Below are 16,332 nucleotides of genomic sequence, written 5' to 3' on the forward strand. Positions count from 1 at the left end.
TGTCATTTCTCTTTGCTATTTTGAACTGTTCCTGCCATAATATGGACTTTTTTTTTTAAAGTGTACCTATGATGAAAATTACAGACCTCTCTCATCTTTTTAAATGGGAGAACTTGCATAATTGGTGGCTGACTAAATACTTTTTTGCCCCACTGTATGTGTTATTTCATAGTTTTGATGTCTTCACTATTACTCTACAATGTAGAAAAAAAGAGAAAAAAACCTTGAATGAGTAGGTGTGTCCAAATGTTTGACTGGTAAACATTGACATTAGTGGTAGGCTGAGATCAAACAAATAACCTAAGTAAACCTGGATGCTAGTTGTGATATCTAAAACATATTGACTTTGAATTAGTCAAAACACCTGTATTATGAATGGTCAACCATTTGATATGAGGTAGAGCATTTTATTTGAATAAAAAATGTGGTTACATGGATTCAATGCAAATATCAGTTATGACTGTGCTGCATAGGCTAAAAAAGTGAATTGTTCCAGCATTTGACTACACATGAGAGCTTCTGTGGGTAGTCATGGCAATGAGGCCTTCATTGTGACATCACAAGATTCTGATTCTGGGAGGTTAGCTGTTGTACAGACAAACAGAACAGTGTAAAGGTACTGATTCAACTAACTACTGACAGATTATGAATGTCCTATTTCATTAGAGAGAGAGAACACGCTGCTTACTGGAGAGGTAGGTTGTAATATAACTTACTGTATAACTATGTTTCTGTAGAATAACTACTTTTCAAATTACTTGTGTACTTACATGACCTTTTATTTAGGCCTAACATGCAATCATGGTGACAAGTGAAACTGTTGACGAGAGACAGTTTGTTTGAATCCAATTTTTGTGAGAAAATGGTTCATCCTGAAACCTGAGATGACATGTTAGTTGTTGTAGTGAGCCAGGCTAATGGCAAATGCATTATATTGATGAAAGAAAACCATCTCTCTGTGCTAATAACAACCAATATTGTAATCAGTTATCTGAATAAATATGTACCAAAAGGGAAGGTTATGTAAAAAAACAAGTCGACCTACCTAATTTGTAGTTGCTAAATCGCTGATGAAAATCAGTATTTCTTAAATGAATGGTCATCCATTTCAAATGGTTGAATTGATAGACCTCTTTACATGAAGGTGCACACAGGGGCACTCAAAGAGAAGACTGGAGTGTTTACCTCCTTGTTTTATACAATATATGAAACTGTACAATAAGTTAGGTCCAGCATGGATAAAGAGTCATTTTCTACCCCAAAACTTTTTTGAATGATATGATATAAGTGATTAGTGTGTTTTGTGAAAACCAGGCCCAATATGGAGTGGGGGACGGGGGACGGGGACTGAAGTTTTCTTTTTAAAGTCTGTGTTGTGCTTTGTCATCTCCAATGGCAACGCCTTGCATCACAATGAAGATGTCATAAAGGATATTGTGCACATAATGATAGGAATGGCAAAAAATTGATTCATTTGAACTTGGTCGAGTTTCCAGTAGCCAACTTTTTACTAGTAATTCAGATAGGCCTATTGCTTAATCATCTCTAGATCAGGATTGTCACTTGCTTCATTGTAAGTACATGGGAAGAAAATGTGTGCACATTGTAAAGAGATGCATTATTCTTTGGTGAGCAACACGCCACTTACTACAACGTTATGTATTTTTCAGAGTTATTGTTAGCTAGGAGGAAGACATGGAGGGTTCAACGCTGACACAGAGGAGGGGTGAGTGTCAGTTGAAGGAAAGGGAGATCCAGACAGACTACATGATGGAGCTGGGAGCCAGGTTGGCTCTGGTGAGACAGATCCAGAGGGAGCAGGAGAAGGAGATGAAGAGGATTTGGTTTGAGACGAGGAAAATGCCAAGCCTGATTGAGGAGGTAACAAGACCAACTTTGACAAAGTTGACTAGAGTTCTATTGAACAATATTGATTAAAGCAAATACATGTCAATATACGGGCAAAATGTGTGATATGCCATGAATTGTAAGCTAACAATATTTTGTCTGACATCTTTTCTTGTGTTGTATCGTGTCTGTCTCTCTGTTTGAGTATTGTTATGGACATAGTCCTCAGTTCTTATGGTTGTCTTAAATAAATAAAATAACTAGACCAAGCGATCTCTCGTAGACCTTCATATCAGGATTATATGGTTGTCCCACCTAGTTACCTTAAGTTGAAAGCACTAACTGAAAGTCGTTCTGGATAAAAGCATCTGCTAGATGTCTAAAATGTCAAATGTTATGCTGGGTGTGGGGCATGTATTTTTACAATTAGTTGACCCATTGGCTAGAAGACCCAGGGTTGGTACAGACTGGTGCAGAGCCTCTGAGAGGACACTAGATATATACAGTGCCTTTGGAAAGAATTTGACTTTTTCTACCTTTTTTTACGTAATAGCCTTATTTTAAAATTCTCAGCAATCTACAAACAATACCCCACATTGACAAAGCAAATACAGGTTTTTAGAAATGTTGAAATACCTTACGAAACAGGATTGTGTCGAGGCACAGATCTGGGGAAGGGTACCAAACCTCTCCTCAACATTGAAGGTCCCCAAGAACACACTGTTCTCCATCATTCTTAAATGGAAGATGTTTGGAACCACCAAGACTATTCCTAGAGCTGGCCGCCCAGCCAAACTGAGCAATCGGGGGAGAAGGGCCTTTTTTCAGGGAGGTGACCAAGAACCAGATGGTGACTCTGACAGAGCTTTAGAGTTCCTCTGTGGAGATGGGAGAACCTTACAGAAGGACAACCATCTATGCAGCACTCCATCAATCAGGCATTTAAGGTAGAGTGGCCAGATGGAAGCTGCTCCTCAGTAGAAGGCACATGACAGCCTGCTTGGAGTTTGCCAAAAAGGAACCTGAAGTCTCTCAGACCATGAGAAACAAGATGCTCTGGTCTGATGAAATCAAGATTGAACTCTTTTGCCCCAATGCCAAGGGTCACATCTGGAGTAAATCTGCCACCACCCCTTCGGTGAAGCATGGTGGTGGCAGCATCATGCTGTGGGGATGTTTTTCAATTGCAGGGAATGGGAGACTAGTCAGGATCTAGGCAAAGATGAACAGAGCAAAGTACAGAGAGATATTTTATGACAACCTGCTCCAGAACAATCAGGACCTCAGAGTGTGGTGAAGAGTCACCTTCCAACAGAACAATGACCCTATGTACATAGCCAAGACAACGCAGAAGTTTCTTTGGGACAAGTCTCTGAATGTCCTTTATTGGCAACCTAACTTGGATTCTCCTAAGATTGGGAGAATTCCCCAAACACAAGATTTCCAAGCTTGTAGCGTAATACCCAAGAAGATTCTATGCTGTAATCGCTGCCAAAGGTGCTTCAACAACGTACTGGGTAAAGGGTCTGGATACTTATGTAAATGTGATATTTCACATTTTATTTGCAATGAATTTGGAACAATTCTGTTTTTGCTTTGCCATTATGGGCTATTGTGTGTAGATTGATGAGGGGAAAAAACGATTTATTAAATTTTTGAAATAGGCTGTAAGGTAACAAAATGTGGAAAAAGTGAAGGGGTCTGAATACTTTCCGAAGGCACTGTATATGTGATGTATAAGTAAATAGCGTTGACTCATAAAGTATGTATGTCGTGAATGTGATCACTTTCAACATGTCTGTTTCTTTTCTCCCGCAGAATGTGAGAGATGTGACCAACCGTCCACTCACTGAGTTCATGGCTCACTGTATAGACTCCCTCCCACCGCTGGCTTTCACCAATCGGAGGCTTATACCAACCATGTTACATCCCCCCTCTCCATTGGCCATACATGCTCAGGATGCACAGCGGTTCATTGTATTTTCATACTTTGTCCCTGCTGAGTGCCCAGTTGCCACAGAGGCCACAGCAGATGTATCTACTGGTAAAAGAGAGGACTTATTGACAGATACACATCTTTCCTCAATGCTTCATCGATACCTGCCACACTTCTTCAACGATGACTCCATTCCACCACAGCAGACAGTAGAGGGAACCACTGAGCTCTCAGTGTCTCCAGTGGCAATATCTAATATAAAGGAAGAGGACAGATTCTATCCTTTCTCCCTCCCACCACTGGCTCAGCGGTTCGTTGGCAATTCATTAATTGTCCCGGAAACCTCCCAGCCTGCTGTTTCAGCCACAGAGTGCCGAGTTGCCAAAGAAGCCACTGCAGACACAGCCACTGTCAAGAGAGAGAACCGATGGGCAGCCAGAAGTCTTCCTTCAGTGCTGCCTCCATGCCTGCCAGCAGTCTTTGACGATGACTTCATGCCTCCAGAGCAGACAGTAGAGGATGCCTATGAGGTCTCAGGTGCTACAGAGAACACTTCAGGCACAGCTACTGTTGATGGAGTGGACAGATCAACAGCTAAATGCCCTGTCCCAATTCTGCCTCCCAGTCTGCCACCTGTCTTTGACAATGACTACAAACTGCCAGAGGAGGCAGTAGAGGGAACCAACAAGTGTCCAGTCGCCAGTGAATCTGCCGCTTCCGTGTCCGCTGCCCTCCAAGAGGAGTTTTCAGCTGATAAGAGTCTTCCTGCACCCGCAGCACTGCCTCTAAGACTGCCCTGCACCCACAGCATTGACCACAAACAGCTATGGGAGAAAGTTGAGGACAACACAGAGTTCTCAGTAGACAAAGAAGCAACTGTTGCCATTTACACTTGGGAAGATAAAAGTCCTTCAGTTCTGCCATGCATCCACAACAACAACGACCACCAACTGCCAGAGGAGACAGTTGAGGAAAACACAGAGTGCTCAGTTAACACCGAGGCAAGTGCAGTTGCATCCACTGTCAAGAGAGAGGAACTGACAGGTGATAAAAGCCCTGTCCGAGCAATTCCTCCAATCCTGGGATGCATCCATGACAAGGACCACAAGGAGCCAGAGCAGAAAGTGAAGGGCCCTAGTGAAGAGGTGGATCTCTGCCCTCACGCTCACCAGCTGGACCCAGATGTTAACTTAACTCTGGCAACCCGCAATGATGAACCCAGGACCTGGACCCTGGAAGAGGCAAAGGTAGGTGTCCTATTTTACACTACTACTTTACAGGTATGGGGGTCAGTTCCATTTCAATTCAAAGCATTGAAGAGAATTGGAATTTTAGAGTTCTTCTTGCATTGACTGGAATTGACCCCAACCTTGCTGCTCTTTGCTCATAGTACGAAACATCACCCCTCACTAGAGTTAACATTTTGTATTACTTTTAGTATGGACCCAGGAAGAACATCTATGGGTATTGTAAAATATAATGGGGATACAAAAAAATCAAAGGACCTTAATTACTGTCCTCCAAATTGTGTGCCCCATGAGGTCATCATTGTATGTCGATCACTCAAATGTGTATTGAATGTGACACATTGGAACAATATTACATCTAGAGTCAATGTCTTCCTGTCAGGATTATTGGATAGGCATTGAAATTGAGAGTGAAGAGAGGAGCGTCAAGGAGGAGGTGAGACAGAGGGAGGGATTGAAGCGTGAGGCGGACTGTGCCCATTCCAAGAGCTCCAATGGGATGGCTTCATCAGAGAGAGCAGACACCATCCTTGGAAGAGTGGGCTTTCTGGTCATGAACCACATGCAGAAAATCCCATTTTTGAAGATGAAGGAAAAAGATAAAAATAAGAAACTGCATAAGAAGTTGAAAGACGACGAGAAAGAGAGAAAGGAGAAGAAAAACAAGGAGGAGGAGAACAAAAAGAGGGAGAAGAAAGAGATGAATGAGAGAGAGAAAGAGCAGAAGAAAGTCATGAAGGCTGAGAAAAAGAGGGAGAAGTTAGAACAGAAAAAGAGAGAGAAGGAAAGAAAAGAGAAGGAAAAGGCAGAGAAAAAGAGGTTAGAGGGGCTGATGAAGATACATAATGACATGATGAAAGACAGGATTAAGAAAGAGAAGAAGTGTTCTGAGGAGCTGAAAAAGAGAGAGAAAGCTCAAGCTGAGTTCTTGGAGATGGAGAGAAAGATTCAAGAAAAGGAGGAGAAGAAGAGAGAAAAGATGAGGAAAGAGGAGAGGAAGAGACTAGAGAAGAAGAAAAAGAGGGAGCCAGCTGGAGGTGGAACTGAGAGGGTGATAGAAGAGCAGGGAAAGGATGAAAGCTTGAAGATGGATGAGTAGACTGGGTATTAGAGAGAGAGAGAGCAGGGTGGGATACTGTATTTTTTGCATGCAATGAAAAATGCAATAAAAAAAATCTATAAAAAAGGTTTACTCTCTGTTTGATTTTTGTCAAGACATACTGTATAACACAGTATAAACACACAATGTTTACATTTCACAAATATGGGGAGTGTTGCACTGTTAAAATGTTGAATTCCAAATCTACCCGATGGAGCGGAGCTATTCTGAGATGAGGAGGACGGAAAGGGAGGGGGAGTAGATGGAGGGTAGAGCGGAATATGATAGAAGGGGAATATGATAGAGAGGAATTTGATAGAGGGGAATATGATAGAGAATGAATGGAGGAGTGTCTGATGCTCTTTAGCAAGAAAGGTTGTCTGATTGGCTAGATCAACATGGATAAGACCATTTTCAGACATGTTTTTAACAATATGCACTGTTGGCAGGTTCTATAGTCAGCTTATATTGATTTCCCTAATTAATAATTTATTGAACTAGAATGCAAGAATTCAGGGACACATCCAACAGCATCTATCCCCAAGCCATACGACTCCTGAGCAGCTAATCAAAGGGCTACCCAGACCCCCCTTTAACACTGCTGCTACTCTCTGTTTATTATCTATGCATAGTCACTTTAACTCTACCTACATGTACATATTACCTCAATTACCTCGACTAACCTGTGTCCCCTGCACTTTGACACTGTACCGGTACCACCTGTATCTAACCTCGCTAATGTTATTTTACTGCTGCTGTTTAATTGTTTGTTACTTTCATTTATACATTTTTACTTAACACTTTTTTTTCTTAAAACATATTAAAGCATTGTTGGTTAAGGGCTTGTAAGTAAGCATTTCACTGTCAGGTTGTATTCGGCGCATGGGACAAATAACATTTGATTTGATTTAACCTACTCATCAATCAAACGTTTCAGGTCTAGATAATTACCCATCCAGCACATCTTATTTCTCTACCAGCATGCGTACCGTATAAATCTCTCGACTGCAAGGCATACTGTATAACACAGTATTTACACTATGCACTCCTACATCTTGAAAGTATTTCATAGGTGTACAGGGAGATCTAGGTGTAATATGGCCAACATAGCCTATCAGAGGGAATGGTAGAGCCATTACCAGTGCTTATACATTTGGGATAGGTAGAGAAAATTCTAAAACAAATCTCATGAGCTCTCTTCCATTGTCAAATGAACTACTGTCGTCTGGGGTCATGTAGAGAGCTACATGCCTGAAAATGCCCATCTCCACTAATAGGGCAATAGTTAAGAAATGTAAAACACCTGGAGCTGTGATGAACCTTCCTGGAAGAGGACGCCAGTGTATTTTGCCCCCACGCACAGTGAGAAGGATGGTTCAAGTGACAACAAAAAATCTCCAAGGATCACAGTTGGAGAATTGCAGAAGTTGGTAACATCTTGGGGTCATCAAGTCTCCAAAACCACAATTAGACACCACCTCCATGCCAATAAGTTATTTGGAAGGGTTGCCAGAAGAAAGCCTCTGCTGTCTCCAAACCACAAACGTAAGCAGCTGGAGTTTGCTAAATGTCATTGGAACTATGATTAGAACCAGGTTCTATGATCTGATGAGACTAAAATATTGATTTTTGACAATAAACACCAGAGGTGGGTTTGGTGTAAAAAGTGCCATGGCCATGCAGAAAATAACCTAGTCCACACTCTTTTACTTCCAAAGGCAATGGGAACCTTGTTAGGTTACATGGCATCATGGACTCCATCAAGAACCAGAAGATTTTACTTGTGCCAGGAGGCTAAAACTAGGTCGTCGTTGAATCTTCCTGCTGGACAATAATCCAAAGCATACCTCCAAATCCACACGAAAATGGTTCACTGACCATAGAATCAAGATTTTGCAGTGGCCATCCCAGTCCCCTGACATAAACCCATTGAAAAAACTGTGGGGTGAGCTGAAGAGGAGAGTCCACAAGCAAGGACCAAGGACTCTGAAGGATCTGGAGAGGGTTTGTATAGAGGAATGGTCTCAAATCCGTTCTCTTCCTATGTGTTCTCCCACCTCATCAAACATTATATGAGATGACTCAGAGCTGTTATCTTGGCAACGGGAGGGTGTGTTCTCCCACCTCATCAAACATTATATGAGATGACTCAGAGCTGTTATCTTGGCAACGGGAGGGTGTGTTCTCCCACCTCATCAAAAATTATATGAGATGACCCAGAGCTGTTATCTTGGCAAAGGGAGGGTGTATTCTCCCACCTCATCAAACATTATATGAGATGACTCTGAGCTGTTATCTTGGCAAAGGGAGGGTGCTCAAAGCACTAAATGCAAGGGGGACAATTATTGTGACTAAAATAATATTGTTTTGATGACGATACATTTTTTAAAAACTATTTTAACTCAGTTAAAGGTTTAATTCATATGATATTTTGAATGTAAGCTCAAGCTGATAAACAACAATGACATTTTTTCACAGCCTTTTTTGTTCATATTTACCTAAGGTGACAATAATTCAGGAGGGCACTGTATGAGTTCCTATTTCTACAGTTGATCATACTTTCTTAAAATGATGTATTAGTCTAGGCAATCCCAGACCTAGGGCAATGGAACATTGTTAACATTATGGGAGGTATGCAACCCAACCTTGTCTGCCTAGGGAGACTAATTTATTATCAAATTCAGAAGATGAACTGCTGATAAAATAAAAGCTTGCCTTTGTTATGATTTGTTTTGTTATACCCAGATATCATTCATAGAACAGTGGCCATTGAAATGTTATATAATAAAACAAAATATTATTCTTACGTTTAAGGAGCGTTTTTATCAGACATAAGCTTTTATTGTGCCAAAACCGGAAATACCCTTTTTGTGTTGCACCTTCTCAGAACTGTTTTCAGCTAAACGGTCCTGACCTCCCACTTGTTCTTACGTACTAGGTTCCTAGCTAGCTGTCCCGGATGTAAACAATATATTGACCACAACAATCTTGACGTTGTAGTTTAATCTGCCCTTGAACTTTGTGACAGATAGCTATATTTGCGACATTATACGATATTAATAGAGACACTTGCATCCAACAACGTTCCCCGATTGGTTGGTAGCAAACGTTATACGAAGTAACGTTAACGTTTGCTAGCTATAGCCACATCTTGTATTTTTCGGTGGTTGACGTGTAAATTTGCAGTGCTGTTGCTTTCAAGGAAAACGTCGTCCATCTAATGAGAATGGTGCACATTCTAAGAATCTAAGAAAAGCACAAACACTACTGAACTACAGTGACAGGTACAGTATGTTAACGAAATATAATATTTAACCTTTAATTAACTAGGCCTGTCAGTTAAGAACAAATTCTTATTTACAATGACGGCCAAACCCGGACGACGCTGTGCCAGTTGTGCGCCGCCTTATGGGACTCCCAATCACGGCCAGTTGTGATACAGCCTGGATTCGAACTAGGATGTCCGTAGTGACTCCTCAAGCACTGAGATGCATTGCCTTAGACCGCTGCACCACCTGGGTTAACAATGGGAAGCATGGCATTGTTGCATGACACTAGCTTACTGTAGTGTGTGTGTGTTTAAACCATTAGATTGTGGTTAGATTTACAAAATTAAATTGTGTAGTTATATGATTGGTTTTAGTTATGCAGGAATACTTTGTCAAACTTAAAGTCAGTGCATGTAAAACATCCACATAATACACTTTGCAATGTAACTAAGTATCCCTCCCCATCCACTCTAGGCATCCGCTCTCTCCCCAGCCATGGCTGGTCTCTTCCACAGAAGGTTGCGTCTGAGGACTGCTCTCAGGTGGATGAGTCCACTCAGCACTGCCTCACCTCCAGCCGTAGTCAGAACTTTACCCCCAGGCTTTAGCAGCGGCCTGCTCCAGACACCCAGGCCTGTGTCTTGTGGCGTCCGCTGTCGGGAGCTCCATGCTGGGGAAGAGAGACCCACCCCGTCACCCACAGCTGCCCCAGAGAGGAGGCCTTTCTCCAGGGTAACTCCAGAGGACATGGCCTTCTTCAGCAAGATAATACCAGGCAGGACCATCACTGACCCAGATATACTAGAGGCCAGTAATATGGACTGGCTCAAGTCAGTGAGAGGTGAGAAAGAAAGAGAGGGGGAGGGAGAGAGCGAGAGAAACAAATAGTACAAACAAATATGAAAATGTATGCACTCACTACTTTAAGTCACTGTGGATAAGAGTGTCTGCTAAATAACTCAAATGTAGAAAGATAGGTCAGAGAAGGGAGATTGTGGAGGAAAGAGCTTGCTATCTTTGTCTCCTCTGTAGGGTTGTTAGGAACTGTTTATGTACTTGTTGTATTGAGTTGATGTGTTGATCTCCTCTCTCTGTCTGTGCAGGTTTCAGTGAGGTTCTGCTGAGGCCCCAGACTACAGAGGAAGTTTCTCAGATCCTTGGGTATTATTCTCCAGTCTTCTAGTGTATGAAGCCAGGTTTCCTCTACTGTTGCAGTGTTACATGACTGGTAGCAGGCAGTGTACCTGTGTTCTAATGTTGTGTTGTGTTTCTCCTGTAGGTACTGTAACAGTCGTAACCTGGCAGTGAGTCCTCAGGGTGGTAACACAGGGCTGGTGGGAGGCAGTGTTCCTGTCTATGATGAGATCATCCTCTCTACCGCTCTCATGAACAACATCCTCAACTTCGACTCTGTCTCCGGTCAGTATCGTCTGTAATTCTAGGGTTACTGTGTGTCACTATTCATTGGTCAGTTACACGTCAAATTTCCTGTTCCAATTCTCAAAGTTTTGCCCTAGTGTTTAACAGTCCAAACTCTCTCTCTCTCTCTCTTCCTCTCCTGCTAGGTATTCTGTCGTGCCAAGCAGGTTGTGTGTTGGAGAGCCTGTCTCTTTACCTAGAGGACAAGGACTACATCATGCCTCTGGACCTGGGGGCAAAGGGAAGCTGCCATATAGGAGGCAACGTAGCCACTAACGCTGGAGGGCTGAGGCTGCTACGCTACGGATCCCTACGAGGGACAGTATTAGGACTAGAGGTGGTCAGTAGGGGAGGGGGGGGGGCAGGGGGCTATGCCTTTTGAAATTCAACTAACTATAAAGGACAGCACCAATACTCTGTGTATTTATGTGTAGGTGCTAGCAGACGGGAGGGTCCTGGACTGCCTAGCCACCCTGAGGAAGGACAACACAGGATATGACCTCAAACAGCTGTTCATCGGGTCAGAGGGCACACTGGGGGTCATCACCGCCGTAACCATCCTGTGTCCACGGAAACCTAAAGCCGTCAACGTGGCCTTCCTGGGTGGGTGTGACCTGACCTCATGACCCCTCATGACCTTGTAACTGGTGATCATCTGATGTCTCAAATGCATCCTCCTTTTGACTTATTCATGTTTTTACACACTCTCACGCAGTCCAATATATGACGCATGTGATGTGTTTCTTCTGTGAGATGATCGCCATGACAATTTATTGTGATGATATGATCGTGTGTGTGTGTCCAGGCTGTGAGAGTTTTGAGCAGCTGCTCCAGACCTTCCAGCTGTGTAGAGGCATGCTGGGAGAGATCCTCTCAGCCTTTGAGTTCCTGGACAGAGAGTGTATGAGACTGCTGAACACACACCTGAAACTGGCTAACCCCATCACAGGTACACACACACACACACACACATTTTCTAATGCTTTTGAACGTTCTGGTAATTGTTTGTTTGAGTAATTCTAACTCTGATTGGTTCAAAGCCTCTTATCTATTTCTTGCTTTGTTCCGCAGACTGTCCGTTCTACATCGTCATAGAAACGTCCGGCTCTAACCCCACCCACGATGAGGAGAAGTTGCACCAGTTTCTGGAGGAGGCCATGACATCATCCCAGGTTATCGACGGGACCGTAGCAACGGAGGAGGCCAAAATCAAGGTGACTTTCATTTATGAATATGTTGATATCAAACTGACAAATAGAAGAGAATCATTAAAAAGAATGATAAAACATTGGAGGATGCAAGACGTTGCCTCAATGTGTTTTCCTGTGTGTATTTTTCTGTGTGTGGGTTCCTGTGTGTGTGTGTGTTCCTGTGTGTGTTTAGGCTCTCTGGTCACTGCGTGAGCGGGTAACAGAGGCTTTAACTCATGATGGTTTCACATATAAATACGACATCTCACTTCCTGTGGAACGGATCTACCAGCTGGTCACAGATATGAGAGAACACCTGGGAGACAGGGCCAAGAGTGTGGTGGGATACGGACACGTTGGTAAGACTGTGTGTGTGTGTGCGTGTGCGTGCGTGTGCGTGCGTGCCTGACTGTGTGTGTCCTCTCCTCCCACCAGGTGATGGTAACCTCCACCTGAACATCACCTCTCCTACCAAAGACCCCAACCTCTTGGCATCCATCGAACCCTTTGTCTATGAGTGGACGGCCCGTTTCCAGGGCAGCATCAGCGCAGAGCACGGCCTGGGCCTGAAGAAGAGGAACTATATTTACTACAGTAAAGCCAGCCTGGCTGTCGCTCTGATGGGGAACATTAAGATCATGTTAGACCCCAAAGGCATTCTCAACCCGTATAAGACCCTGCCGGACGACCTGCAATGACCATATTGCTCCTTCCCTGATTAACTTAACTTAAACACCTGACCTGACCTTCAGTCAACTCTCATAAGACACTACCAGTTGACCTTTCACCCTGCACGACCATACCCGATGAACTCAATGAACCCTGACCCAAACCCCCCTCCAGACTACAGACCACCTCCACTGCTGACACCAGGGCCCAGTTTCACAAAACCTTCTTAACAAGAAATGTCTTACTTTTTTGCATAAGAAGTGTTTTGTGAATCTGGGCCCAGGTCTCTGGTAGGGTGTTATTGTTGTGTAAAGGTACTGTAAGGCTTGTCTAGGCTAGGATTCAATCTGATCTCACTGTCGGCAGTGCACGTTTTAAAGGCAATGTTTACGAGTTCACAGAGATCACGTTCACAGTATACCCTGCATAGGTCTGCTCAATCGGAAATGACCTTTAGGTGGTGCATTGTCCAAATCTGCGATCGGATTGAATCCCGGCCCTAGTGAACTACCTCTGATACTCAACTCTACCCTGCACTGATGAGGCCACAGTAGACCTGTCTGATAACCGTGGCCATAGTTCTCTCATTGTACAAGTGTCTGATCAACTTCTAATGTAAGTATAATCTGTGTACATTCATTGTAAATAGAGCAGATTATATTTTTTACCTAATCAGTTTATTATTTTACCACCAGAATTGAAGACAGCAGATATTGTTTTATTACATGTAAAATATATATATATTTAAAAAATGTACAGCAACAACATAAGCTAATTTTGTGAATGAATACAGAATCTCTAAAAGCTAGATGTACGTACGGTTCTTTTTATGTAAATAATTGTGCATGCTCGTTTCCCCAAAGGGACCCATAGATGCCCAATTCCAAATTGACCCTTAACCCCTACACTATAAGCAATATGGTGGCTCCACCTTGCCCTCTGATGTTAAAAGCTCAGTGGAGTTCTCCTTTTTCGATGTTGTTCTGAGGGCAGAATAAATGTGATTGGTTGGATGTAGGCAGAGTTTGCAGCAACAGGTGAATGTCAAATAAAGAAAGGCTTTATTTAACCAGGCAAGTAAGTTAAGAACAAATTCTTATTTACAATGACGGCCTACACCGGCCAAACCCGGACGACGCTGGACCAATTGTGCGCCGCCCTATGGGACTCCTAGTCACGGCAGGTTGTGATACAGCCTGGATTCCAACCAAAGTGTCTGTAGTGATGCCTCTAGCACTGAGATGCAGTGCCTTAGACCGCTGCGCCACTTGGGAGCGGTAGAGGGTGTACAGAATTAGTTTTGACACACAAGGTCACTAGTTCGAATCCCAGTGTGGTTTCAGTTCACTAACCCAACATACTTAACCAATCACATTCCCAATCTACTGTCATTCTGACAGACTTGACTGAACAGCTTTATATATGTGCAGTAAAAAGACTGAATGGCTCCCCCTAGTGGTGCAATGGACTAGGTACAGGGACCAGAAGGCCACGTTCTGATCTTGTTGATGCCCTGATGTTCAAATCTCAGTGGTTGTTTTCTAATTCCATTCATATTTCTTGCTTTAACGTAACCAATCACATTTGTTAGCTGCCCTCTGAATAAGGGCTGGATTAATTCCGTGTAGTGGAAGATCCGCTATATTGGTTGAAGGACGAGCGACGCGGAGTGCTGACGCCATCTGACGTGAGACAATGGTGTTTACCGTGAATATTGTCTCCGAGAACTCAGGAACGTTACCTTTAAATTTCAATCGAGCTCTAACATGGTTCTTCCGCGATACGGATCTAATCCAGCCCCTAGAAATACACTAATCTGTCTTTAAAACACATTTTCTCTCTTGACCTCCTTGAGTAGATAGAAGTTGCCTGATACAGGGTCTGATATGTCATCCCCGTAGTGGTTAAATTTAGGATGTGGGTAGCATGGTAATCTGTGGTTAGGGGAAACCTACCTGAAACCTTAATTGAGCGACTCCTGTTAGCTTCAGTACCCGTGTGAAAACAGATCTTTACAGAGTCTTATAGAGGGGCTCAACTTTAAAAACCTTGGTACTAGTACAACCTTATTACAAATACATTTTCCACAGACACTGTTCCTTACAAATTTAAGGTCAGAATTCAATCCAATCAGTTACACCTCCGACCCCCAAAAGGAGCAATGTGTTTTTCAGCTAACCAAACTACTGCGGATCTGATTTAATCCTGGCTTTTCATGTAAAACATTCTCTCAAAAGGAACAAGTCTGTTTCCTATGCGTTGGCGATCCTGTCCACTAATCCCGATCAGGTAAAGTCCTGGCTGAGCAGAATCATTAGGTACATGTGATTAAACTTGCCTGACACTCTGGCAGGGCCGGTTCCAGGCATAAGTGACATGAGCGGGCACTAAGGGCCTCCGGGATCCCCCCCAAAACAGGAACTCAGCCGGGTCTCAATTTACTATTGAGAGTAAGAATAGTAGAATATACCAGCTGCAATTTAGAAATGTTGTTGTGCAACAGCAGTTTCTCTCTTATGTCAGCCACTCAATTAACCATGTCAGCTAGTCTAGCCAGCTATCTAAATGTGTAGTAATCATGGCCAAATACCGACAGGGCACATGCAGGGGGGGCCCATTGATTTTGTTTGTCATTCTCACTCAGATATCATATTAACATGACATGTTAATAGTGTAGTGTAGAATTACAGGAAATTGGCAAAAATGTGTTAATGTTTCCGTTTTCTCTCTGCCCCAAACTTCTGAGGTCTAATCCAGCCGTTTTTATATCAATATCAAATAATTTCTGGGTAACATTTAAGGCATACTTCAGGATTTTGGTAATAAGCCCCCCTTTTGTCATTTAGCAGACGCTAGATGACAAAAAAGCGACTTACAGTATCCAGAGCGACTTACAGTAGTGAGTGAATACAATTCCATGCCTTTTCTACTTCCCCATAGTCAGATTAACTCGTGGATACCATGTGTGTCTACGTGCCGTTTGAAGGAAGTTATTAACTAGCGTTAGTGCGATTGCTAGCTAGAATTAGCACCTGCTAGTAGATACCTTGGACTAGTTAGCATTGGCTCACGAGACAACCTCCAACTGACTTCATACGGGATGCAGAGACATACAAATGGTATCCAGTCCATCCAACTCTGGGGAAGGAGATAAAGGGCTTCATTGGTCAAATACAGAAGGATCCCTTTAAGTACCTGTGATTGTTTCATTAAAATGGTCAAAAATAGCTTCTTAGCAAGAGCACTTTCTAAAGCCCAAAAACTTTACTAGCACTGTCTGAGTGGAAAAGTAAAAGTGTTATTGGGAGAGGTTTGGAACTCTTTATTGGTCTATTAACTCATTTACCACATGGTGATGTCACCATGGAAGGCTGAAACTTCCACCAAAACAGGCTGAAATTCCAAACAGCTACTACACTAAAAGGGCATTTATGTTCACAGTATTATTCCAACCTCATACTGTGGAAATATATAGAACACGGGAAAATCACATTTAAAAAAAACATTTTCTCTCCTCCGTAAAGAGGCGGGCCAATAAAATGTTTTGTCGCAAGGTGGGGGGCCCCACAACCAAATCTGGCTTAGGGCCTCAAAGGCTAGAGCAGGCCCTGCAATCTGGTTTGGGAGAGTTTTTCACTTTTGAAACCAGTCAAGG

At 42.9% G+C, this 16,332-nt stretch overlaps 2 protein-coding genes across 4 annotated transcripts; both read left to right on the forward strand.

The window, feature by feature from the left end:
- Positions 1-3,472: 3,472 nt before the first annotated feature.
- On the forward strand, positions 3,473-6,145 carry LOC118965265 (trichohyalin-like). The gene is made up of 2 exons (XM_036982779.1): positions 3,473-5,031; positions 5,414-6,145. The coding sequence occupies exons 1-2, from the start codon at positions 3,613-3,615 to the stop codon at positions 6,128-6,130; spliced, it is 2,136 nt and encodes a 711-aa protein (XP_036838674.1). The 5' UTR covers positions 3,473-3,612; the 3' UTR covers positions 6,131-6,145.
- Positions 6,146-9,050: 2,905 nt separating this feature from the next.
- Positions 9,051-13,481, forward strand: d2hgdh (D-2-hydroxyglutarate dehydrogenase). 3 transcript variants are annotated; one of them, XM_021611046.2, is made up of 10 exons: positions 9,051-9,414; positions 9,874-10,240; positions 10,503-10,560; positions 10,679-10,818; positions 10,965-11,158; positions 11,253-11,421; positions 11,624-11,767; positions 11,890-12,032; positions 12,202-12,367; positions 12,444-13,481. In XM_021611046.2, exons 2-10 carry the CDS (start codon positions 9,895-9,897, stop codon positions 12,704-12,706), a joined length of 1,623 nt encoding a protein of 540 aa, XP_021466721.2. In that variant the 5' UTR covers positions 9,051-9,414; positions 9,874-9,894; the 3' UTR covers positions 12,707-13,481. The 3 variants fall into 3 exon arrangements, with proteins under 3 accessions (XP_021466721.2, XP_036838677.1, XP_036838676.1); XM_036982782.1 differs by lacking the exon at positions 9,051-9,414 and having other exon boundaries at positions 10,005-10,131; positions 10,503-10,583; XM_036982781.1 differs by lacking the exon at positions 9,051-9,414 and having other exon boundaries at positions 10,005-10,131.
- Positions 13,482-16,332: the final 2,851 nt, after the last annotated feature.

The sequence above is a fragment of the Oncorhynchus mykiss genome, chromosome 7, assembly GCF_013265735.2.
Source record: "Oncorhynchus mykiss isolate Arlee chromosome 7, USDA_OmykA_1.1, whole genome shotgun sequence".
NCBI classification, from domain to species: Eukaryota; Metazoa; Chordata; class Actinopteri; order Salmoniformes; family Salmonidae; genus Oncorhynchus; species Oncorhynchus mykiss.

Coding starts and splice junctions, on each gene's coding strand:
- LOC118965265 (XM_036982779.1), top strand. CDS start 3,613: ATGTATGTCGTGAATGTGATCACTTTCAACATGTCTGTTTCTTTTCTC. Junction 5,032..5,413: donor GGACCCTGGAAGAGGCAAAG/GTAGGTGTCCTA, acceptor TCTTCCTGTCAG/GATTATTGGATAGGCATTGA.
- d2hgdh (XM_021611046.2), top strand. CDS start 9,895: ATGGCTGGTCTCTTCCACAGAAGGTTGCGTCTGAGGACTGCTCTCAGG. Junction 10,241..10,502: donor CTGGCTCAAGTCAGTGAGAG/GTGAGAAAGAAA, acceptor CTGTCTGTGCAG/GTTTCAGTGAGGTTCTGCTG. Junction 10,819..10,964: donor CAACTTCGACTCTGTCTCCG/GTCAGTATCGTC, acceptor CTCTCCTGCTAG/GTATTCTGTCGTGCCAAGCA.